Consider the following 26689-nt stretch of genomic DNA (forward strand, 5'->3'; position numbering starts at 1 on the left):
TAAGGTAAAAGAGCTTGTAATTTTTGTATTTTAGAATAGGGTAGGGAATTTTTTATTTTGGGGGTCTTTGTTATTTTATTAGGGGGCTTAGAGTAGGTGTAATTAGTTTAAAATTGTTGTAATATTTTTCTTATGTTTGTAAATATTTTTTTATTTTCTGTAACTTAGTTCTTTTTTATTTTTTGTACTTTAGATAGTTTATTTAATTGTATTTATTTGTAGCAATTGTGTTTAATTAATTTATTGATAGTGTAGTGTTAGGTTAATTGTAGGTAATTGTAGGTAGTTTATTTAATTATTTTATTGATAGGGTAGTGTTAGGTTTAATTATATCTTAGGTTAGGATTTATTTTACAGGTAAATTTGTAATTATTTTAACTAGGTAACTATTAAATAGTTCTTAACTATTTAATAGCTATTGTACCTGGTTAAAATAAATACAAAGTTACCTGTAAAATAAATATTAATCCTAAAATAGCTATAATATAAATGTAATTTATATTGTAGCTATATTAGGATTTATTTTACAGGTAAGTATTTAGCTTTAAATAGGAATCATTTATTTAATAAGAGTTAATTTATTTCGTTAGATAAAAATTATATTTAACTTAGGGGGGTGTTAGTGTTAGGGTTAGACTTAGCTTTAGGGGTTAATACATTTATTAGAATAGCGGTGAGCTCCGGTCGGCAGATTAGGGGTTAATAATTGAAGGTAGGTGTCGGCGATGTTAGGGAGGGCAGATTAGGGGTTAATACTATTTATGATAGGGTTAGTGAGGCGGATTAGGGGTTAATAACTTTATTATAGTAGCGCTCAGGTCCGCTCGGCAGATTAGGGGTTAATAAGTGTAGGTAGGTGTCGGCGACGTTGTGGGGGGCAGATTAGGGGTTAATAAATATAACATAGGGGTCGGCGATGTTAGGGCAGCAGATTAGGGGTACATAGGGATAACGTAGGTGGCGGCGGTTTACGGAGCGGCAGATTAGGGGTTAAAAGTGTAATGCAGGGGTCAGCGATAGCGGGGGCGGCAGATTAGGGGTTAATAAGTGTAAGGCTAGGGGTGTTTAGACTCGGGGTACATGTTAGAGTGTTAAGTGCAGACGTAGGAAGTGTTTCCCCATAGGAAACAATGGGGCTGCGTTAGGAGCTGAACGCTGCTTTTTTGCAGGTGTTAGGTTTTTTTTCAGCTCAAACAGCCCCATTGTTTCCTATGGGAGAATCGTGCACGAGCACGTTTTTGAGGCCGGCCGCGTCCGTAAGCAACTCTGGTATCGAGAGTTGTATTTGCGGTAAAAATGCTCTACGCTCCTTTTTTGGAGCCTAACGCAGCATTTGTTTGAACTCTCGATACCAGAGTTAAATTTATGGTGCGGCCAGAAAAAAACCTGCGGAGCGTTAACAGCCCTTTTACCGCCAAACTCCAAATCTAGCCGTTAGATTGTTAATTGTTGGTGCCCTTGTAGATTTCCAATTTTTCAGAATGAGATATCTCCCTCCCAAAATTACTGTGTTAATAAACTCGATATTAGGGACATACTCCGCAAGATCGCTCCGGTCTATTAAGAAAATGATATGATATGTTGCAGTTCTAGTACTATCTGGGTGGAGAGTACCCTATTCAGCCAGAATTGGATTCTTCGCCAGAATTGTTGAATCTTTGCACATCTCCAAAACATGTGGACCAGGTCGGCATCACCAGAGCTACAGCGAGGACACAAATACAGCGAATTCCCAAACCATCTATTTAGGCTAGCCGGGGTTATATGAATGCGATTTACGACTTTGAAATGTGACTCTCGCCAAGAGGCGGATAAGGTAGCATGTTCCACCAGAATTATACTGTGTTTTATTTTATCAGGATCTAGATCTTGAATATCTCTACTCCATTTTGAGTAAATATCTATTAAATTTGCTTCTCCGGTCTCGAGAAGCACCATCCTATACCAGTAGCTAATAGCATGTTTGCCTGCCTTAAACAGGGCAAAACCCATTTTAATACCTGGGTGTAGGCATTCTCTGGCGGGATCTTTAATGGTCTCGGTGTACCAGTGCCGCACCTGTAAGTAGGCATAAAAATCTGTATTTTTAAGCTGGTAACGAGTTCTTAAGGCTGCGAAAGTATGTACCCCAGTAGTTTCTGGGTCCCTAAATTGTAATAGGTGCTGCAGGCCCAGCGTAGCCCATCTACTAAATACTTTGTTCCTAATACCCGGAATAAAACACGGATTCCCTGCAATAGGTACAAAATCTGAAATTAGTGGGCTGTCCTTCATACTAGACCGAATAAACTGCCATGCTTTAATAATGTGGGATATTGTAGATTTGATTTTAATCTTATATGGTAGATCCTTAATAGGGCAGTGTAATAGAGCCGCCAGGCTAAACGGAGTGACCAATTTTTGCTCCATTTCGAGAGAAGCGACGTACGACCCTCCAGTAAGCCAATCCATTTCTACCTTTGCCAAACATATTTTATTATAAGTCGAAAAGCTAGGAAGTGCTAAACCTCCACATTGTCTGGGGTGCGAACATTTCTGTAAGGCAATACGTTTCTTGCCCGTCCCTCTTACAAACAGCCTGATAGAACTATCCAAGCATTTAAGATCTGATTTTGTTAGAGGGATTGGAATATTTTGCATTATGTACAGCAATTTGGGTAGTATGATCATTTTTATCAAATTAATTTTTGCCGTCAGTGACAACGGTAACTTTGCCCAGTTTCTAATATCTAATTGGATTTTGTTTAGTAATGGGGAGTAGTTCAACGAATACCATTCCGCCGGGTTTGTACTAATTTTAATTCCTAAATACGTGATATATTGATCTGCCTTGAAAGGTGGAGTATATTCTGTACTTGAGGGTCTTGTTATCCATAACAGGTCTGATTTGGAGATGTTTATTTTGTAGCCTGAGAATGAGCCAAATTTGGTAATTATATCTATGACTGTTGGAATCTCTAATTGTGGTTTATTGAGGAAGAGTAACAGGTCATCCGCGTATAGGAGTAGTTTGAGATATTTATCTCCCACAAGAATCCCCTGTAAATGTAACTTCATCATCAATGCCAGTGGTTCAATCGCCAGGTTAAACAGTAAGGGTGAGATTGGACAACCTTGTCTCGACCAGAAGTACTGAAGAAGCCTTTGCATAGAGGGCGTGAATACATTTTGGAAATTGACCCCTAAAGCCAAATTGTTCCATAGTAAAGAATAAGTGGTCCCAGGTAATCGAGTCAAATGCTTTTTGAGCGTCAACTGATAGAATCGCAGTTTCCTCACAATTGTTTGTCTTTTCTGCACGAGAGAAATCTAGAAGTAATAAAATTTTCCGAATACTAGCAGCTGGGTTCCTATTTAGCATGAAGCCGACCTGGTCCACATGGATCAGCGAGCCAAGGATTTGTTTAAGTCTGTTGGACAAAATAGTTGTGAATATTTTATAGTCTGCGTTGAGTAATGAGATAGGACGATATGAATCAATTAATTCTGGATCTTTGTTCTTTTTTAAGATTAAAATAATTTTAGATGCTGCAAAATATGCAGAGGGCACTCTACCATTACATAGATAGTCATTGAATAGGTTAACAAGTGGGGTATTTATCTCCTCTTTGAGAATTTTGTAAAATTCTGCCGGGAGCATATCTGGGCCAGCTGCTTTGTCCAGTTTGAGTTTGTCTATGGCTTGAGTTACCTCTGTGGATGTTATAGGTATATTAAGTTTCTCAGCCTCCTCTAGAGATAGCTTTGGAAGCGAGATTTTGTCCCAAAAGCATTCTTTATTCCATATATGAGTCTGTGGAGCTGCGTATAATTTTTTTTAAAACTTAGCAAAACCGTTCTTGATTGCCTCTGCCTCAGTAACTCTAACACCATCTACCACAACAGCGTTAATTGGTTTGTTCGCTGTATGCAGTTTCACCTGGTTTGCTAAGAGCTTGCCTATCTTACTGCCATATCTATAATAGCTAGCTCTTTGGCGCTGGTCTTGCCTATTTATCTGTTGAAGATTACATGCATCCCACTCCTGTTTTGCTTTGATATATTTATGCCAGTTAGTCTCAGTAGGTGTCACAATGTAGGTATTGTAGGAATTACTAAGGCAATTAGAGAGCTGAGTCTCCCTTAGACGTATATTTTCTCTGAGTCTACAAGTATATTGCTTAATTTCACCCCTAATCACAGCTTTAGCTGCTTCCCAAAATGTTTCTGGTTTACCACTATGGGAAAGATTTTGTGTCCTAAATTCAATCCATCGTTCTGTAACGAATTTGTTAAATTATGGGTTTTTGTATAGATATCGTAGGAAAGAAAACCCTCTACTTGGTTCATATTTATTATTATCCAGACCAATCTCCAAGGAAATGGGGGCATGGTCTGAGATAGTAAATTCCCCAATTTGCGATTTAACCACCGAGCCAAGCAGTCTATCTGAACCAAGAAAGAAATCGATGCGTGAGAATGATTTAAACTGTTTTGATTCATATGTGAATGCATGATTATTGGGGTATGTATGCCGTCATATGTCCCTGATCTTAAGTACGCTACAGAACAATCTAAGAATTCTTGTTGCTTTTTGAGAAATTTTGACACTTGTTTGTTTTGTGGTCTGTAGTCTGTCAATGCTGTTGAAGACCATATTAAAGTCTCCAGCAACTATCAGAGTAGTATCCACATAATGGGACAGTTTAGTCCTCAAAGTTTCCCAAAAAGGTTTGTCAACATTGTTTGGCCCGTATACATTACATAATGTGAAAATATGAAAGCCCATTTTTTATTTTTAAAATAATAAAACGCTCATTAGGATCTATCTCCTGAGATATAATTTGTAAATCTACCCATTTTTTTATAAGAATTGCTACCCCCCTTTTACATGAGGCACACGGAGTGAAAATCGCTTCCTGTACCCAGTTAACCTGAAGTTTTTTATGTTCTCTTTCTGTAAGGTGGGTTTCCTGCAAAAAGGTTAGATCAGCTTTATGTTTTTTAAGATAGTTTCAAATTCTCTTCCTTTTTATCGGACTAGTAATGCCCCCTACATTCCAGGATATAACCTTCAACTGTGGTATTTTAATTTAAATGAAACCACTATATAGAATACAAACGCACAGAAGAAGAGAGGAAAAAAAAAAAAGAAACTCCACCGCCTGTCCCTCCCCCCCGACCGGGCAACCCACTACCGAACATAGTATTAATGTTTAACTTAACCACATCATTACCAAATCTACAGTTATACTTATATTCAATCAACTTGTTTTTTACCTGATACATTTCACATAGAGAAGAAAGAAGAGAGAAAAAAATAAAAAAATAACAATAGTGAGCACCCATGTACCATCAGGTCGTGACCAGATAGCACTGAAAGATAATAAAACAAGGGCCGTAAGACCTAATGCCCTACTCCTTGGCAACGGCCTGATGGTCATATTTATGTTTATCTACAAAGGCCTTAGCCTCCTGAGGCGTATCTAGCACTATTAACTCGTTATCCACAAAAAGTTTAATTTTAGCTGGGTATATTAGCCTGGCCGAGAGTCCGCAATTAATAAGCGTGGTGCAGTAAGGTGCCATAGCTTTTCGTTTGCTTGCTGTCTGAGAGGAGAAATACTGAAACAGAAGGATTCTATTTTGATCTATTTCTAGCTGTTGTAATTTCCTGTAAGCTCTAAGAATAGCAATTTTATCTTGAAAAATTCAAATATTTCACGATGATGGGACGTTTCTGTGTCATATTATCTGCTGTGTTCCTTACACTGCTGACCCGATGCGCCCTTTCTACCTGAATATTCTGCTCTTTTATTCCAAGTAATTGTGGAAGTGTTGTAGCTGCGAAATAAATTAGATCTTGATAAATAGAAGTTTCTGGTAAGCCGATAACTCTTAAGTTATTACGGCGCGATCTATCTTCTAGATCCTCAATTTTATCGTTAAGGTAGTTTAATTTGCTGTTATGTTGTTGAATTATTTGTTCTGATTTAAACGTAGTGTCCTCGATCTCAGATATTCTAGTTTCAGCATCAAACAACCTTGTATACCCAGCATACCAATGTGTTGTTACCAACTTCAGATGGCACTCATAAGACTGGAGTGCAAGCTCTGACTAATGGCTTCCCACAAATATCGGCAAAGATTGATTTCTCTCCTAAGGACACTCTGGAGATGGAAGACCTTTCAAGATTACATGTGGCAAATAAAACTACGGTCTTCAATCTACTAACCTGTTGTTCCTTGAAGAGCGTGGAGGAGAAAATAACCCCATTTTGGATTCTAGTGGTGAGAATACCCACCAAATGGCTTGACTGTAAGAAACTTTATTATATGGCATTTGAATGGTTGGTAGGTTGAAGGAATATGCCATTAAGTGAATTTAACCCCTTCTGCTTGGAACTTGTTGCCATCAGCATTGATATTTGCACAAAGTGCTTTTACAATTTTCAAAACACCCATAATCATAAGTGGGAGTTTCACCCTCGGAGGAGAGTTGGCTATGTGGTCTCAATTCTAATTCAGATGGTCAGGTCTTACAGAGAAGATATTCCTGTTGAAACTCTCTTTGTGAACCATCGGCCTCATACTTTCCACAGCTGAACCTCTTACGTAGTAGACAGCGAAAAGATTTGCCCTTAACAGATGGATGTTTTGTTAAACTTTTCTTTCTACTTTTTATTTTGTATTGGGCTGCAGACACAGGAGCTGGTTTGTAGCACTCATGCACTTGATGACAATTGATGTTGCGGTTGATTGTTACTGGATTAGCCTCTATGTAATATTACTTATGAGTTTATAGATCTTACATTGGTTTGATGGTTTTCAGGAGAGGCAATGTTCAACATGACTTTATTTTTATAAGTGTGCTTATAAATAAGGTCCTGTGAAAGTTGATGGGATAAAGGCATGGTTCACTCTAACCAAGAACAGATTAATTAATAATCAGGCTTTGCGTGCATTTATTTTAAGGGCAGGGTACCTGCGTAACCCATATTTCCAATCTCATCTCCTTAATTTAAAGTTAATATATGACTCTGAATAGCTTTTGTAGATGTCGTTATCACAGGGGTTTATATACTTTTTCCAGCCTGCACTGTGAATGATTACTCAATGTCTTTAATAAAAACTAGAACTGTGTCTGAGTTATTAGCTTAGTCAGATTGTGTTTGTCTATAATTGTGACTTAGATGAAGCTGAGACCACATTTTAAAGGGACAGTCTACAGTAGAATTTTTATTGTTTTAAAAGATAGATAATCCCTTTATTACCCATTCCCCAGTTTTGCATAACCAACACAGTTATATTAATGTACTTTTTACCTCTGTGATTACGTTGTATCTAAGCATCTTCTGACAGCCCCCTGATCACATGACTTTTTATTTATTATCTATTGACTTGCATTTAGTACTGTGTTGTGCTAACTCTTAAATAACTCCTCGGGCGTGAACACAATGTTATCTATATGGCCCACATGAAGTCGCAGTCTCCTGTTGTGAAAAGCAAACCACAAAATTTGATAAGAGGCTGTCTGTAGTGGCTTAGAAACAGACATACATTTAAAGGTTTATATGTTATAAAGTATATTAATATAACAATGTTGGTTGTGCAAAGCTGGGGAATGGGTAGTAAAGGCATTATCTATGTTTATTAAACAATAACAATTTTAGTGTAGACTGTCCCTTTAAGTAATCAATGCAGAAATCCAGATAATTCAAAAGGGTTCACAAACTTTTCTTGCAACTATATACTGTACGATTTTTTTTTGAATGAACATATTGAGGCCTATTTATCAAAGGTCCGACAGTGCGGATCAGGTCCGCAAGACCTCGCTGAATGCGGAGAGCAATACGTGCAAGAGCTGATGGTGCAACGCCGCACCCTGCAGACTCCCGGACAATCGGCCGCTAGCAGGGAGGTGTCAATCAACCCGATCGTACTCGATCAGGTTGAATTGTGGCGATCTCTGTCCGCCTCATCAGAGCAGGCCGACAGGGTTATGGAGCAGCAGTCTTTAGACCGCTGCTCCATAACTGTTGTTTCTGGCGAGTCTGAAGACTCACCAGAAACACAGGCCCACAACCTCCATACGGAGCTTGATAAATGGCCCTCATTGGCTGCTAACTGGTATACTATAATGGACACACTGTGCATGACTAAATTGAAATGCAGGCAGTGATAATATTCCCTTGACTATTACATTTCATACTTTAGGTTAGATCCCAAGTAGCCACTATTAAAAACATTAATAAAGAGCATGCTTCTAATAATAACTTCATTTTATCAAGCTGACTTAGCTCTGATAGTTGCCCTAAGCTATGTGCAATCATCTTACAGCTGGTCGTTTTGAGAAGCCATCAAATAGTTTCTAAATCCAACTACTATATATGCCTTTATTACTAAGGTAACAAACAGAGCACAGTACTAACCTCAGACTTTTAACACAAACAACACTAACAGACACTCACCTGATCCCCCAGCGCAACATAAATAACACTAACCAATGCTCATCTGATCCCTACAGTGATGTAACCCCTAACTGCATTGTTCTGACATCCCCCACAATGTTAACCATTATTGTGAACACCACCACTGCAAATAAATTGAAATACAGTAGAATTAAATAATTGACAAACACAAAATAAAAAATATATAAGCAATGTAACAAAGCATGCAAAAAAAGCAATCAAATTAGCCAAAATTGAAAATGAAACGATTATAAGTCAAACCCTAAAAGTTTTTTTTTAATTACATAAATGGCAACAATTCTAAGAGACAATATAGGTACATTGACATGTGTGAAGGGAAGCAGGATTAAGAGTGACAAGGAGAAGGCTGAGGTACTAAACCAGTTCTTTTCTTCAGTATACACAAGAGAGGAACCAATGGAGGATACTTTGAAACAAAGTAGACTATACAATCCCATACCATTAACTGGGTTATCTCTAGAGGATATCAGATAAAAAAAAAAAAAAACTGGATAATATGAAGGTTAATAAAACTCCAGGCCCAGATGGAATACACTCAAGGGTTTTATAGGAATTTAGCACTGTTAGCCAAACCTGAAATCAATAGTGGGGAAGATACTTGAAGGGATTATAAAGGATTATATTGATGAGCATATTCGTGTAAACAAGATTCTGGGGTAAATTTAACAAATGCCAGGCGGACATGAAATATTACTGAAGTTTAAAGGGATAGTAAACTAACAAAATGTCATTGTTTAAAAAGATAGATCATCCCTTTATTTGCCATTCCCCAGTTTTGCATAACCAATGCTGTTATAGAATATACTTTTTACCTCTCTAATTACCTTGCATCTAAGATTCTGCAGACTGCCTCCTTATCTCAGTTCTTTTGACAGACTTGCATTTCAGGCAATTAGTGCTGACTCTTAAATAACTCCACGCGCATGAGCACAATGTTATTTATATTAAACACATGAACTAACGTCCGCTAGCAGTAAGAAACTGTCAAATGCTTTCAGATAAGAGGCGGCCTTCAAGAGCTTAGAAATTAGCATATGAGCCTACCTAGTTTTAGCTTTCAACTAAGAATCGCAAAAGAAAAAAGCAAATTTGGTGATAAAAGTAAATTAGAAAGTTGTTTAAAATTACATGCCCTATCTGAATCGTGAAACTTTAATTTGGACTTTACTATCCCTTTAAGAAAAGTATTTATAAGAGTATTTTACAACGAGTAATGTTATTGAATAAATTAATCATCAAATCACCAGACAGAATGGTTTAAACCTTGTATAGGCTAATAGTATCTCCTAATATTTACCGTACTAAATATTAACTAGGTATTGTGTGGTCGTATATAATCTGGTATTGGTAATATAACGTTAAATAATGTAACAAATTGGCAAAGTTATTATATTTTGGTTACTGGAGATGTCTCATCCTTGTATAACAATATCCATAAGGATAAACGATAGAAAGCAGTAAGAAAAAATTTAATGTTGAAATTTTAAAAACCAATATAAAGAATAAAACTAGAATATTTTTTGGAAGGTATTAAGTATATCTCAGACACTAGCGTATTTTGGTTTGAGTATGAATATTATCTAGAAGTAAATAGGATTGCGATGAGTACCAAGTTTGCTGCAGTTATGTAAATGTATTTAGCATGGGAATCATGACTGAAAGCAAAATTTGATGTTCCATCTAAGATTCATAGATGATACTTTTTTATTTGGCTGGAGGGTGAAGATAAATTGCATAAATATCCTGAATATCTGAAGATAAATTTATGGAATATCTAATATACATGGAAATAAAGTAAAAATAAAATAGAATTTTTGGATATGGAGACAAGCTTTGTGGCAGGATACCAGGTAGGCTCTATGGTTGTGGCAGGATACGAGACAGGCTTTGTGGCAGGAAATGAAATTATCTGGTAAGCATAATTTATGTTTTCCTTCTTAATATAAGGAGAGTCCACGGCTTCATTCCTTACTGTTGGGAAACTTATACCCAAGCTCTAGAGGACACTGAATGATAACGGAAAGGACAAAAAGAGAGGCGGACCCTAATCTGAGGGCACCACAGCCTGCAAAACCTTTCTCCCGAAGGCTGCTTCAGCAGAAGCAAAAACATATCCTTAGTAGCCTGAAGATAGAACTTCAAGGCTCGAACCATGTCCAAATTATGAAGCAAATGTTCCTTCAAAGAAGAAGGATTAGGACACAAGGAAGAAACCACAATCTCTTGGTAAGGGTCATTATTTATTATAGTTGGTTTATGTTTGACTATGTTGGAATGTTGGAGAGGGTGATTTGGAAACATCTTTTCAAAATTGAGAATAGAGCAGAACGGATTATCAGATACATAGATGAACATATAATGACGTGGAGCCATAATGTGGGTTGACCTGAATGTAGCGTAGGCTGGATAGTATTGTAGAGAGCTATGGAAATATTTACTCTGGTAGGATGTGGTGTGCCCGTTGATTCATATACCTAGTAGTCTGATGCTAGAGTTCCTTTTGACAGTTAAGTCGGGCGGGTTTAAGCAGAGAGGAACACACCTCTAATTTAATAGGCTAAAGATTATGCATTATGGGCCAATCAATATAGAGCACATGAACCAATCAGCTTATTGTATATTCAAAATAAGGCTACACAACATAATGGATCTAATCAATCCGGACAGCTTGTATAACAGAAAAAACAATCTACTACAATTCTAAAAGTACCAAATACATATGTGAGCCTGTGGAATAGAACCCGATCGGTCGTATATTTAGAGGTAAGATCTGGGGGATCTAAGTCTGTAGGTTATCGGCACAAAAAAAGAGGGTTAACAAAGGGATTTAAAAAAACAAAAAACAAATAAGAAGGATCAAGTATACTTAGCGTTCAATGCTTGCAAGAGAAAACTATATGATATAAGAATCTTATTGATGTTAAATATGAGACCGTATTTACTTGTTGAAAGGCTGTAGGTTCTTGTGAGCCATTAAAATTTATCAACCAGTCTTTTACATATATAAAAAAACATTGCTAATGGGGTTAACTTCATGTGTTATTAATTTGAAACAAAAAGGACACAAAAAGGAAGTGTGTTCTTAACAATGAATTGTGTCCAATGTAAGACTCCTATCAATGTGTTATATATGTATATATTGTTTGACATGTATATGAACTGATGGTTACATGTATTTATAACTTATAAGATAGTGTAGTATAATATGCAGAGATGTATATATGCATATATATTTGATGTTACTATAGGAAACACATATGTTTGACAACTATGTAATTAAAATAACCAGGTGTTTTGATACTAATTAGGAAACACGCCCCTCCTGCAGGGAGGCTAATGTGAGTTTGTGTTAGGCAGTAGATATATAAAGCAGGGTAGAAGTAAGGTGAATATTATGCCTGAGGAATACTACACATTGAGGATAAGTTTCCTGGGGGTGAGCTGACACACCTTACTAATATCTGCCAGCCTGCTCCTACTAGCACATTGGTGTGCTAATCCAGCATTATACGACTGATTTCCTTTGTGGATGAGCTGCCACACCTGTTAAAATCTGCAGCCTGTTCCTACAAGCACATTGGTGTGCTATATAGCCATGTGAGTACCCATTTGGCTTATAATATTCTGTGGTCCTGTATAAATTTGATGATACCACACATGAGGCGCCCCTCAGTTTTGTTTCATTTCTTATAGTATCTCTTGATTGATGTTGCGGTCTGACACGACCTTAGGGAGAAACCCTAACTTAGTACATAGGACAGCCTTATCAGAATGGAACACCAGATAAGGAGACTCACATTGCAAGGTCCCTGCACATTGCAGATCCCTGCGACAAGCTAATTTCATTGGAGGAGAAGATGACATCCCCACCAGATCCGTGAACCACATCCTTTGCGACCACGATGGAGCAATCAGGATCACTGATGCCTGCTCCTGCTTGATGCGGGCCACTACACGAGGAAGGAGTGGTAATGGTGGGAAAAGGTAAATTAGATTGAACTTCCAAGGCACTGCTAATGCATCTATTAGCTCCGCCTAAGGATCCCTGGACCTCGACCAATATCTGGCTAGCTTGGTATTAAGACGAGACGCCATGAGATATATCTCCGGTGTCCCCCACCTGTAGCATATCTCTGCAAACACTTCGGGATGGAGAGACCATTCCCCCGGATAAAAGGGGGAATCCGCTTCCCAATTGTCCACACCCGGAATGTGGATCACTGACAGCGAACAGCTGTGGGCTTCTTGTTCTGCTTGGATTTATTCCAGGCTTCCAAGTACTCTTGGCTTGCTTGGGCTTAGAGGAGGACTGTTGTCATTGGAATTTTTTAGAACAAAAGGAATGAAAATTAGAGCCTTGTCCCTTAAACTTGTTCTTTTTATCCTACGGTAGGAAGGCACCCTTGCGCCCTGTTACCGTGGGGATAATGAAGTCCAGGCCTGGACCAAATAAAATCTTTCCCATAAAAGGGAAAAGAGTCTAGACTTAGAAGTCATATCCGCAGACCAGGATTTCAGCCAGAGCGCCCGACGGGTCTGCACTGAAAAACCAGAAATCTTAGCATTTAGGCGAATGATCTGCATGTTTGCATCACAGATAAAAGAATTAGCAATTCTCAATGCCTTAATTCTTTCTTGGACAATGTTTAGGGGACCTTCCACCTAAATCAATTCCGATAAGGACTCGCACCAGTAGGCCACAGCTCCAGCAACCGAGGCAACAGCCGCTGCCGGTTGAAACAAGTATCCCGTATGCTGAAACATTTTTTCTGAGAAAGGTTTCCATCTTCTTATCCATCGGCTCTCTGAACGACAAGTTATCCCCAAGCGGGATAGTAGTACGCTTGGCCAGTGTGGAGATAGCACCATCCACCTTAGGGACGGAACTCCAAAACTCCAATTAAGAGTCCAGGAATCATTTTTTAAAGGAAGACGAAGGGGAAAAGGAGGATCCCATGCTATCCCACTCGTTCTTAATAATGTTCGCCATTTTTACAGGTACAGGAAAAGTTAACGGCATTACCATGTTCTGGTAAACTCTGTCTAATTTAGGGATCAAAGGTTCATCAGGCAGCTTGGCCTCTGGAACCTCTAATGTAGACAGAAACCCCTTTAGAAGAAAACGTAAATGTTCAATCCTAAATCTAAAGGCTGGTTCCTCCGCAGCAGGAGGCCTAGAGGTAGCAGACTCTGATCCAGAAAGTTCACCCTCTGAAGACTCAGAGTGTGACCCATCCTTGGATAATTGAAAAACAGATAAATCCAATAAATCACTTGATGACCCCTGGATCGGAGAGCTATGTTTAACCTTTTGCTTGTGCTTGGCAGGGCGAGGTAAAGCACTAAGGGCCCCAGACACCGCCGTCTTTCACTGCACGGTCAATTCTGATGGTAAAAGGCTCCCTCCAGATGGAGGATCAGGCGTGCTATGGGAAGCTGCATGTGATGAGGGAAATGACTGATGGGTATGCACCTCACGGGACGGCGAGTCCTCAGAAGTGAACGGCTCAGTGGTACTTAATGGGTTAGCCTTCTTAGACATAATAACTTTGTTGAGGCATGTGGAACATAGTCAAGTGGGCGGGCAAACCAAGGCCTACTCACAATATAAACAGGTATTACTATTTGGAACAGAGGGAGTACCCTCAAGAATATCAGAATCCTCCATAGCTTAAGCTAATGACAGTAGGACACAGAATAAAATGATCATTTTATTTCTCACAAAAATGGCACCTTTATACTCCCAATGGCTGGGGCACACACCACCTCCTGGACCCAGACAATACAGAGAAAAAGTGTCTTCTCCAACAGCCAGCTTGGTCAGGAAAGAGGAAATGAAAGTGAGACCACACCTGGTCATGTGGTGCGCAAGGCAAAACCGCCCCTGCTATGAGAAAAAGCGTGCCAAACTACAAGCTGCGCAGCGTTCAAAGTGAAAGTAAAAACCTGTGTGTTCCAGCCACATAACAAACAGTCTATGAGCCCAATAAAATCTCACACATAAGCAACATAAAATCAAAGCAACACATTTGATGAATCCCCACTGTTCCATAATACCCCTCAGGAGATATTAACCCATGATTCTATTAAGATAAAAGGAGCCACACTGTGACCCTGTCTTCTACCGTTTTCAACATATGTAAAAAATTGAAACGATCTTACCAGAATCCATGCTGTGGAACAGAAACACAGCCTCTCAAGTGTGACAGTCTTGTAACAACGCTCCTGACATGGAATTGAGTGAAGAAAACAAGCAGGCAGTGAAACTCGTCAACACTGTTAGCAAGCAGTCGATGGGTTCGCAGAAAGACTCTCCCTACATCTCCAGACTCTAACTTTTGTCAATGCTCTCACTGAGAGGCTGACAAGGCTACTTAAAACTCGAGTCCCATATCGAAGGGCAGATACCCCTTCTAAGAAACTACTCCGAAACCTTCTGACACTTCTCTGCCATCCTCCTGTGACGAAAGGAAAAGAATGACTGGGGATGGGGGAAGTGGGAGAAGTGTTTAAGCCTTTGACTGAGGTGTCTTTGCCTCCTCCTGGTGGCCAGGTTCAGTATTTTCCAACAGTAAGGAATGAAGCAGTGGACTCTCCTTATATTAAAAAGGAAATGGAGGCTACAATTCGCACAAGCTCACCAAAATTGGACAATCGACGATTGGAAAAACGTTGCCTGGTCTGATGAGTCTTGATTTCAGCCTCGATATTCAGATGGTAGGGTCAGAATTTAGCATAAACAACATGAAAGCATGGATCCATCCTGCCTTGTATTAACGGTGCAGGCTGGTGGTGGTGGTGTAATGGTGTGGGGGATATTTTCTTGGCACACTTTGGGCACCTTAGAACCAATTGAGCATCATTTAAATGCCACGGCCTACCTGAGTATTGTTGCTGACCATATCCATCCCTTTATGACTACAGTGTACCCATCTTCTGATGGCTACTTCCAGCAGGATAATGCACCATGTCACAAAACTCAAATCATCTCAAACTGGTTTCTTGAACATGACAATGAATTCACTGTACTCCAATGGCCTCCACAGTCACCAGATCTCAATCCAATAGAGCACCTTTAGGATGTGGTGGAATGGGAGATTCGCATCATGGATGTGCAGTCGACAAATCTGCAGCAACTCTGTGATGCTATCATGTCAATATGGACCAAAAACTCTGAGGAATGTTTCCAACACCTTGTTTAATCTATGCCACAAAGAATTAAGGCAGTCCTGAAGGCAAAAGGGGGTCCAATCCAGTACCAGCAAAGTGTACCTAATAGTGGCCGGTGAGTGTATATCTCCTATATTTGTAATTGTGATACATCACAGGTGATTTGTTTTATATATATATATATATATATATATATATATACACACACTGTATATATATATATATATATATATATATATATATATATATATATATATATATACAGGGAGTGCAGAATTATTAGGCAAATGAGTATTTTGACCACATCATCCTCTTTATGCATGTTGTCTTACTCCAAGCTGTATAGGCTCGAAAGCCTACTACCAATTAAGCATATTAGGTGATGTGCATCTCTGTAATGAGAAGGGGTGTGGTCTAATGACATCAACACCCTATATCAGGTGTGCATAATTATTAGGCAACTTCCTTTCCTTTGGCAAAATGGGTCAAAAGAAGGACTTCACAGGCTCAGAAAAGTCAAAAATAGTGAGATATCTTTCAGAGGGATGCAGCACTCTTAAAATTGCAAAGCTTCTGAAGCGTGATCATCGAACAATCAAGCGTTTCATTCAAAATAGTCAACAGGGTCGCAAGAAGCGTGTGGAAAAACCAAGGCGCAAAATAACTGCCCATGAACTGAGAAAAGTCAAGCGTGCAGCTGCCAAGATGCCACTTGTCACCAGTTTGGCCATATTTCAGAGCTGCAACATCACTGGAGTGCCCAAAAGCACAAGGTGTGCAATACTCAGAGACATGGCCAAGGTAAGAAAGGCTGAAAGACGACCACCACTGAACAAGACACACATCTGAAACGTCAAGACTGGGCCAAGAAATATCTCAAGACTGATTTTTCTAAGGTTTTATGGACTGATGAAATGAGAGTGAGTCTTGATAGGCCAGATGGATGGGCCCGTGGCTGGATTGGTAAAGGGCAGAGAGCTCCAGTCCGACTCAGACGCCAGCAAGGTGGAGGTGGAGTACTGGTTTGGGCTGGTATCATCAAAGATGAGCTTGTTGGGCCTTTTCGGGTTGAGGATGGAGTCAAGCTCAACTCCCAGTCCTACTGCCAGTTTCTGGAAGACACCTTCTTCAAGCAGTGGTACAGGAAGAAGTCTGCATCCTTCAAGAAAAACATGATTTTCATGCAGGACAATGCTCCATCACACGCGTCCAAGTACTCCACAGCGTGGCTGCCAAGAAAGGGTATAAAAGAAGAAAATCTAATGACATGGCCTCCTTGTTCACCTGATCTGAACCCCATTGAGAACCTGTGGTCCATCATCAAATGTGAGATTTACAAGGAGGGAAAACAGTACACCTCTCTGAACAGTGTCTGGGAGGCTGTGGTTGCTGCTGCACGCAATGTTGATGGTGAACAGATCAAAACACTGACAGAATCCATGGATGGCAGGCTTTTGAGTGTCCTTGCAAAGAAAGGTGGCTATATTGGTCACCGATTTGTTTTTGTTTTGTTTTTGAATGTCAGAAATGTATATTTGTGAATGTTGAGATGTTATATTGGTTTCACTGGTAAAAATAAATAATTGAAATGGGTATATATTTGTTTTTTGTTAAGTTGCCTAATAATTATGCACAGTAATAGTCACCTGCACACACAGATATCCCCCTAAAATAGCTATAACTAAAAACAAACTAAAAACTACTTCCAAAACTATTCAGCTTTGATATTAATGAGTTTTTTGGGTTCATTGAGAACATGGTTGTTGTTCAATAATAAAATTAATCCTCAAAAATACAACTTGCCTAATAATTCTGCACTCCCTGTATATATATATATATATACTGTGTATATATATATATATATATATATATATATATATATATAAATGATAGATAGATAGATAGATAGATAGATAGATAGGAGTGTTATATTCTGTTTTATTGAATGAGGTTCTGTCAGTTCTATGACTTCCTACTGTTTTTAAAAAAATACAGAGCTTTGTAGCTATTTACTATTTAGGGTGCTTGTATTTATAGAGGTAGCTATGTATTGGTTAAACCATACTAAGAGCTGATAGTATACTTCTGACCATGTCATAAAGCAGAGATTTGTGACAGGTGCAATAATTAGCGTACACCCTTTCTGCTGAGGCAGTGAGGCACAGAAAAAGTTAACAGCACTTTAACAATTATTAATGTGCAAATCAGAAAGGCTTACCTGTTCACAAACATCACGGCACATTAAATTATCTTTTGCTTGGTAACAGCATGAAGCATCTGGGGAAAAAAACAAATATATAATTGCATTAATCGGTATTATAGTATTTTTTACCGAAGTTAATTTCAAAGTGTCTTAAAAATACATGCTTTATCTGATTCATGCAAGTTTAATTTTGACTTTAATGTCCCTTTAATAAAGATGTAATTATGTAAAAACCCTCTTAAATGATAATTAACAATTCAAGTAACTTTTATTTCAGCAACAGTGGTCTATTTTTTTTATGATGCCCTAGGCACAAGGACTTCTGTAGCCCACAACCCCCACTCCTAACAATATGACCTTATATTTGCCTCATATATTTCTCACAACAACCAGGAATACATAGGTGGGCCATGTGCCCCCATTAGACCTTCGAGGACCATGTTTTTGTAAATTAAAAATAAGTGTCAAACTTTTACCTATTCAGATAGAGCATCTCATTTTAAACAACTTTTCAATTAGCTTTTATTATCAAATGTTCTTTATTCTTGATATCAAGCGCACTAGATGGCAGCAGTTGTTTCTTGTCCCTTTAATTTCTCATCATTTGAAAGATCAAAATTTGTATCTAAATTTAATAATAAATAATTGTTTCTGAAAAAGTTTTTTCAAGGGCCAATGAATAACTGGATCTCTTTAAAATATTAATAATAACAATCTGTTTATAATAATAATAATAATAATAATTTTTATGCTGCAGTATTTTTTCCATACATTTTTGTAAATCAATTTTACATAATGACAAAGACATATTTCCAATGACAAGGGTTAGCATAAAACGTCAGTTTATTCACAATTTACATCACACAGACACTTGTGAAAAAGGAATTTTAGAAACTGCAAGTACTTCCCATATACTTTGCATTGTGTAACTCAAATATACAGGAATGCTAGTTATTATTGTAATATCTCTATTTGGTAATAATACAGAACACCTGCATTGTAAGATTACTGGGATCAATTAACAAAAATGGCAAATGAATTAGCAGTGCAATAACACCAGCAGCAAGTCAGAGCCGGGCTGAATTTTGGAAACTTTATTTAAAAAAAAAAAAAGAATTAATTTTCTAACATGAATAAGAAACCCAAACAATTATACTATAAATATATACTATACTATTAATTATTAATATTAATAATATGTAAGAACACTGACAAATAACAGATGCTGTAGCACAAACATTTTTGTATCTTGGTATTATTATGTAGCCCACATCTGCCCCTTAAAGGGATATGAAACCCAAAATGTATCTTTCCTGATTCAGATAGAGCATGCAATGTTAAACAACTTTCTAATTTACTGCTGTAATTGTTTGTTAAATCTACCCCTTTACATCAAAATATCTATCATTATGAACATTATAGTTTAAAAATAAAATGCTTTATTTCATACTGTTCCAGGTAGGGATTAAGAGAGTGACGTGGGCATACCCAAGTATGTCTGCTTCTCATTTGCTGTTGCATCATTTGGAGAAGCAAAGGAACACAACTTTGATTTTATATTGAACTACTTACAGGGACTAACACATAGCAAAACAAAGAACTTTAATTAAAAATAAAATGCTTTTTACAAAATATAAAAAATTTTTGTTATTTTTTTCTTGAGGTTAAAAGGATTACAGGCGACAAACATCACAACATAGTAATACATTTGCAATTATACTACACAAATATAATCAATAATGAAAAAATTGCACAAGAGTCAGCAAAAAAAAAAAGCTAATCTGACTTGTGTAAAACCTCTATTTAAAGATAAGATGCCCCTGAGCATTGATAAGGCCACTCGGGGCCCTATAGATACTCATAAATCTAAATATAATGGAGGAATAAGAACAGTTCAAGGAGTCACTCATAGACCCTAAAGTAATGTATGACACATGTATAAAGTAGACCTGTATATGAAAACATAATAATATGTGAAAAGGTTTAGAAAAATAATAAACCACTTAAGAACATTTAATTTTTACAGTCACTTTAAAGGGACAGTAAAGTCATACGTCTAGATTACGCGTTTTGCGCTAAACAGGGTGCTAAAATAACGCCAAAAAAGTTGAGTTATTTCACTCTCCATAGCGCTGCCATTACGAGTTACTGAAAAGCCTCTTTGTGCGTGCGATATGGTGGCATTAAGCTCCATACCGCACAAAAGCCGAGGGCTGATTTGACGTGCTCATGCACGCTTTCCCCCATAGACATCAATGGGGAGAGAATGTTAGAAAAAAAAACTAACACCTGAAGTGCGGAAACAAAATCTCCGTAACGCAACCCCATTGATGTCTATGGGGAAAAGAAAGTTATGTTTAAACCTAACACCCTAACATAAACTCCTATTCTAAACACCCCTAATCCACCGCTCCCCGACATTGCCAACACTAAATAAAGTTATTAACCCCTAAACCGCCGCTCCCTGACATCGGCGCTACTAAATAAAATTATTAACCCCTAAACCGCCGCTCCCTGACATCGGCGCCACTAAATAAAATTATTAACCCCTAAACCTCCAGCCTCCCATATCTCCGCCACTAAATAAAGCTATTAACCCCTAAACCTCCGTCCTCCCACATCGCTAAACACTAAATAAACTATTAACCTCTAAACCTAACACCCCCTAACTTTATATTAAAATTACAATATAACTATATTTAAATAAATAAAAACTTACCTGTGAAATAAAAATAAACCTAACATTAAACTATAAATTAACCAAACCTTACTATTGAAATAAAATTTAAAAAACTACCAATTAAAAATACTAAATTACAAATTTAAAAAAAAACTAATCCTACGAAAAAAAATTTAAAATATAACATTACAAAAAAACCCCCACTAAATTACAGAAAATAAAAATCACTAAGGTTACAAAAATAATAAACTAAATTATCAAAATAAAAAACAATTACTAGGTTTTTTTTGTTTTTTTTTATTAGATTAGGTCTTTGGGCAATACAAATGCCCATTTAGAGGCAATAGGTAGCTTAGTTTTTTTTTTTAGAGTTAGGTTTTTTATTTTGGGGGGTTGGTTGGGTGGTGGGTTTTGCTGTTGGGGGGACTTTGTATCTTTTTACAGGTAAAAGAGTTGTTTAACTTAGGGCAATGCCCTACAAAAGGCCCTTTTAAGGGCTATTGGTAGTTTATTGTAGGTTACAGGGTGTTTTTATTTTGGGGGGCTTTTTTATTTTTTAAGGCTCTTAGATTAGGTTAATTGCTTTTATTTTTTGTAATTTTAGTGTTTTTTGTTTTTTTGTAATGTTAGATTTATTTTTTTTCATAGGATTATTTTTTTTTTTAATTTGTAATTTAGTATTTTTAATTGGTAGTTTTTTTATTTTATTAGAATAGTAATGTTAGGTTTATTTTTATTTCACAGGTAAGTATTTAAATATAGTTATATTGTAATTTTAATTTAAAGTTACGGAGGTGTTAGGTTTAGGGGTTAATAGTTTAATTTAGTGTTTTGCGATGTGGGGGGCTGGAGGTTTAGGGGTTAATAGGTTTATTTAGTGGCAGCGATGTGGGAGATCGGAGGTTTAGGGGTTAATAGGTTTATTTAGTGGCGGCGATGTGGGAGGCCGGAGGTTTATGGGGTTAATAGGTTTATTTAGTGGCTACGATGTGGGAGGCCGGAGGTTTAGGGGTTAATAGGTTTATTTAGTGGCGGCAATGTGGAAGGCCGGAGGTTTAGGGGTTAATAGGTTTATTTAGTGGCGGCAATGTGGAAGGCCGGAGGTTTAGGTGTTAATCGGTTTATTTAGTGGCGGCGATGTCGGAGAGCAGCAATTTAGAGGTTAATAACTTTATTATAGTGGCGGTGATGTCGGGGAGCAGCGATTTAGGAGTTAATATATTAAAATAGGGTTGGCGATGTGGGTGGGAGGCAGATTAGGGGTTAATAAATGTATTTAATAGTCGCGATGTGGGTGGGCGGCAGATTAGGGGTTAATACATTTTAACTATAATTTGAGATGCGGGAGGGTGGAGGTTTAGGGGTTAATAGATAGTTTATGGGTGTTAGTGTACTTTATAACATTTTAGTTATGAGTTTTGTGAAACATTTTTTTTTTTCGCGAAATCCATAACTACTGGTCTCAGATGACGGTATGGATCGTGTCGGTATAGGCCGTAGCGCAAGCATTTTAGCAGGACCGCACAACCTGTAATACCGGCGCTATGAAAATCTCGCACTTAAACGTCATTTTTTTGAGTGCGGAATGGACGTTGCGTTACAGACTAAAATACTTGCGGTATAGCTATACTGACACGACTCGTAATATGCGTTCCTGGCCATTCCGGCCTAATGGCCATTTTTTTCAGCGTTCAAAGCCGTAGCGCCCCATAACGCAAAACTCGTTATCTAGGTGATAGTTAGACATTCATAATTTAGACAGAACAATTTTAAACAATTTTCTAATTTACTTCTATTTTTTAATTTGCTTCCTTCTCTTGTTATCCTTTGCTGAAAGGTTTATCTAGGTAAGCTCAGGAGCAGCAAAGAACCTAAGTTCTAGCAGCTGATTGGTGGCTGCATATATAAACTGATTGTCAACTGATTACGCATTGCTGCTCCTTCAACAAATGATACCAAGAGAATGAAGCAAATTTTATAATAGAAGCAAACTGGAAAGTTGTTTAAAATTGTATGTTCTACCTAAATCATAATAGATATTTTTTTTGTTTCATGTCCCTTTAAGTTTTGTTGTTTGTCTTTCATTTTACTACACATATAGTAGTGCAAAATATGCTGACACTAAATAAAAAGTATATTGTATTTTGAATATGGTCATATCATACCCATGTATCGTGTAAAACAGAACTCAGCTTCCTTGGAAAGTCAGTACTGCTTAATCATAAAGAGAGACTGTCACAGCTCCTTTAGGTTTTAAGACTTTATATTAACTAATGGTATTCATGGAATTTTTCTCATGCATTTTCTTTCTGTGGGTGCTATTGTATTGTACAATATTAAATGTAAATCATACACTGTAGGAGGGTTTTTCAGATTTTCAGATGCTAATGCCTGGTAGATTAATGAAGGTGGTTTCAATGGATGATTTGTTCTCCTGGTAATTTGCCCTGGTTTAGTAGCTGTCACTAAAATCAGGACAAAGTAATCATTCTACTTTATACCTCACTGTCAGCTCAGTAAACAGGCTTTTTTGCAAAATAAGCACTAACTGTAATTTTTTTTCCCTTTCTGTCAGAACTGAAGGTATTGTTCAGCAATAGATGTTTGTGGATAAAACCATTTAAATAGCTGTATCACATTGTGAGTCAGCTTATTAAAATGGCCTATAAGATGTAGCTATAGAATCATACTTAAAGGGACAGTTTACTCAAAAAATTTCTCCCATTTAATTTGTTCCCAATGATCCACTTTACCTGCTGGAGTGTATTAAATTGTTTACAAGTAGCTCCTTTACCCTTATATTGGCATTTGAAATTGTTAATTTAGCATGTGGTATCCCCACCTATTCGGAAAGTTTGTGGCCGCGCGTACCAGCTATAGATAAGCTTTGTAAACAAAGCCAGCAGAAGAAATTACAATCCCAGTGTGATAAAGGAGAGATAAGGTAATAAAATTTTGATTTTCCATTGTTCTCTCAAAGTATTTGTGATTGTTTTAAGGACAGATATAAGATAAAGAAGCAGGTATATGTGCACAATGTGATACAGTAATGAGATCTGATTATACCTACAAGCTCAACCTATTTTATTAGGCTGTGGCTTCAAAACACAAAATAAGAGCTTTAATATACAGAAATAAACCTTAAAAAGCTCATTTTCATAATTTTTTTACTCTGCAGTTGGTAAAAAAAGCAATTGTAAACACATTAAGGGAAAAACTATTGTACAGTATACTGTCCCTTTAAAGCATTTTTGTAACATACAATAATTTCCAAAAAATGTTTATTCTAGAAAAAAATTGATCACAAAAATGATCACGTATGTTAAAAAATACTGTGTATATTATAGTATTATAGAATATAGAAGTATAGTGCTCTCTAACTAGAATTATAGCACAACAAAACCTATCTTTAAAAAAAAACTATCTTGGAAAAAAATTGGACAGCTCCTAAAATTAAAAACTCACAATTCAAAAGTCAGTATGTAGCCTTTTTATTATATGGACAAATAAAAAGAAAGAAATGTATGCTCACCTTGCTCCTGAAACCAAGCATACTTACCATGATACCTGTGTATGCTCACCTTGATCCTGAGACCAAGCATACTTACCATGATACCTGTGTATGCTCACCTTGCTTCTGAGACCAAGCGTACCTTGATACCTGTGTATGGTCACCTTGCTCCTGAGACCAAGCATACTTACCTTGATACCTGTGTATGTTCACCTTGCTTCTGAGACCAAGCATACTTACCTTAATACCTGTGTATGCTCACCTTGCTCCTGAGACCAAGCATACTTACATTGATACAAGTGTATGCTCACCTTGCTCCTGAGACCAAGCATACTTACCTTGATACCTGTGTATGCTCACCTTGCTCCTGAGACCAAGCATACTTACATTGATACAAGTGTATGCTCACCTTGCTCCTGAGACCAAGCATACTTACCTTGATACCTGTGTATGCTCACCTTGCTCCTGAGACCAAGCATACTTGCTTGTGAGACCTAGCAAAGGTAAGGGTAACATGTATTCTGTGTTACCCTTACCTTTTACTACTCTAATCAAGCACCAGTGTATTATGGACTTTGTTTCTGCTAAGACTTTAGTGATTTGCATCAGGTTGTTTCTGTAATCTCAAACTGCACTACCTTTATTTATTTATTTTTTTGCAATCAGTAAAGCTTTCAAGAAAGACTTTCATTTGTTCTGTGTATCTGCATTCTGAGTTCCGCACACACCCTCAACCACTCACAGGATGTTTAGCTTTCCTTTCAAATTAGCATTGAATATGATGTGCCGCTACCTTGATGATTGTAAAGATACATTCTGCCCCACTAGATCAGTATGATCCGAGTGAGGCAGAAAGGAGGTGGGCATCTACAGAGCTATAGAAGAAAAGGTTCCCATATGTGAAGTCTGCAAATATGATATTTAAATGTGTTGTTGATTTTGCAGAGACTGAATCACATCCTTCTGATCTTCTGGAAAATTTTGGAGAGGAAACAGAAAAGTTTGGGCTGTCAGGAACTAATGGACTCTCTGATTGTGAATTTAACTTCACAAAGAACTTTGACTCAGACTTACTAAGTTGAATCAATTCAACATTGTATAATGATGACCATAGACAGGTAGTTCAGTATAAAACTGATGATATTTAATTTACTGATATTGGCCAAGTTTACAAGTGGAGCGCTATCAATATCGCTGGTCCATGCTCAGAATAGCTAAAAATATGTGATTATATATATATATATATATATATATATATAAAACAATGGATATTTTGCTTAGATTATGGCCAGTCACTCCAGAAGGTTATCTCCCAACAATAACCGGATAATCAAATATAGACAAAAATGAAGGAGGGCGCTTTAAAGGGACATAAAACAAGTTGGAATAGAGAAAATATAATAATTTGTACTTTAATTACTTTACCTGCAAATTTATACTGCAGTGCCTCGCCATTAATCCTTTCTTTTAAGTTTCTGTATTGTACAGCTCTAACTCATCCCACACATTTCCTTCTATGGCTGCATCTATATCTACCTTTGTTTTGGTAGAATGCAGAAGTGAACACTCATTATCTGTTGGAGCATGCCTAGAGGGCTATTTATTAAGCTGAGGCGGACAGGGGCGCACATATGCACCTCTGTCGGCCACAGCTCGCCTCTGGCGAGCTGAATTCCCATGGCAGAATTTAGCATTGCACACAAGCGCTATTTTGCCCGCAAACAGCCAATCACGCAAGGGCAGGTGCTGTCAATCTCCCCGGTCGGACTAGATCGCAGAGATTTAATTTCGCCACTTTAAAGGCGGAGAAAGATTAGGGAAGCAGCTGTCTCATGACCGCTGCTTGTTAATTACGGCGTGCAGGTTCTCTTGTGACAACCTACAGCCGTAGTGGATCAAAAGACTTGCGAAGCCTTTGATAAATCGACCCCTTAGAAGCAAATAAACTGCTGTGAACTCAGTTGAAATAAAGTGCCTGTGTTTCTGATGCTAAACACTGATAAGGGGAGGTGGATCAGACTACTCCAGACAGCATGGCTATGTAACTAATTTTGCTTATTTTTAAAAATGATTTTATAATACTTGCCAGATATTTTAAAACATTTTTTTAATGCAAACAATTTTTTACTTAATTAGCCTTTTTAGGATATGCACAGATCTCAACATGTTTTATGGCACTTTAAGGAAGCTAGGCCAGTTAAAATTTCAAATAGATTTAATAATTATAAAATCACAAGAAAATAGCATAAAAATGGATTAATACCCAACAAACATAGGGAAGTTTCCCTAAACCACTCGCATCCAGACTCTCACACAAAAAAAGAGGCTTATACAGTCCAATTTAAAGTGCTTATGCAATATCGTCTGCCCTTAGTCACAGCTTATTACAATATCAAGTTCTTAAAAATCCGTCTGACAACAGACTTACATGAGTCACTTTTGCTGAAAAACATACATACACTTTAAACCTCCTGCATTCATTTGAAACTTCTTGTTATTCCCCATCAGACTGCTAATGCATCTTCAGTGTCTCATCTCCAGACACTTACTGACCCGGTCATGTGATCTGCACACTTCAGGTACACAGCTGTTAACTAATGCGCTCAGAGGTAGCGTTCGTATAAAAGCAGTTTGCAAGCAGAAAAGGTTCAATC

General features: G+C 37.5%; 1 protein-coding gene across 1 annotated transcript in view; it reads right to left on the reverse strand.

Moving 5' to 3' along the window:
* RECK (reversion inducing cysteine rich protein with kazal motifs) overlaps positions 1–26689 on the reverse strand; it is a 445421-nt gene that overhangs the window by 251505 nt on the left and 167227 nt on the right. Inside the window, exon 2 of the mRNA XM_053714521.1 lies at positions 17860–17918. Coding sequence (XP_053570496.1) covers positions 17860–17918 — 59 coding nt within the window. The remainder of the gene's footprint in view (positions 1–17859; positions 17919–26689) is intronic.

The sequence above is a fragment of the Bombina bombina genome, chromosome 5 (genome assembly GCF_027579735.1).
Source record: "Bombina bombina isolate aBomBom1 chromosome 5, aBomBom1.pri, whole genome shotgun sequence".
Classification (NCBI taxonomy): Eukaryota; Metazoa; Chordata; class Amphibia; order Anura; family Bombinatoridae; genus Bombina; species Bombina bombina.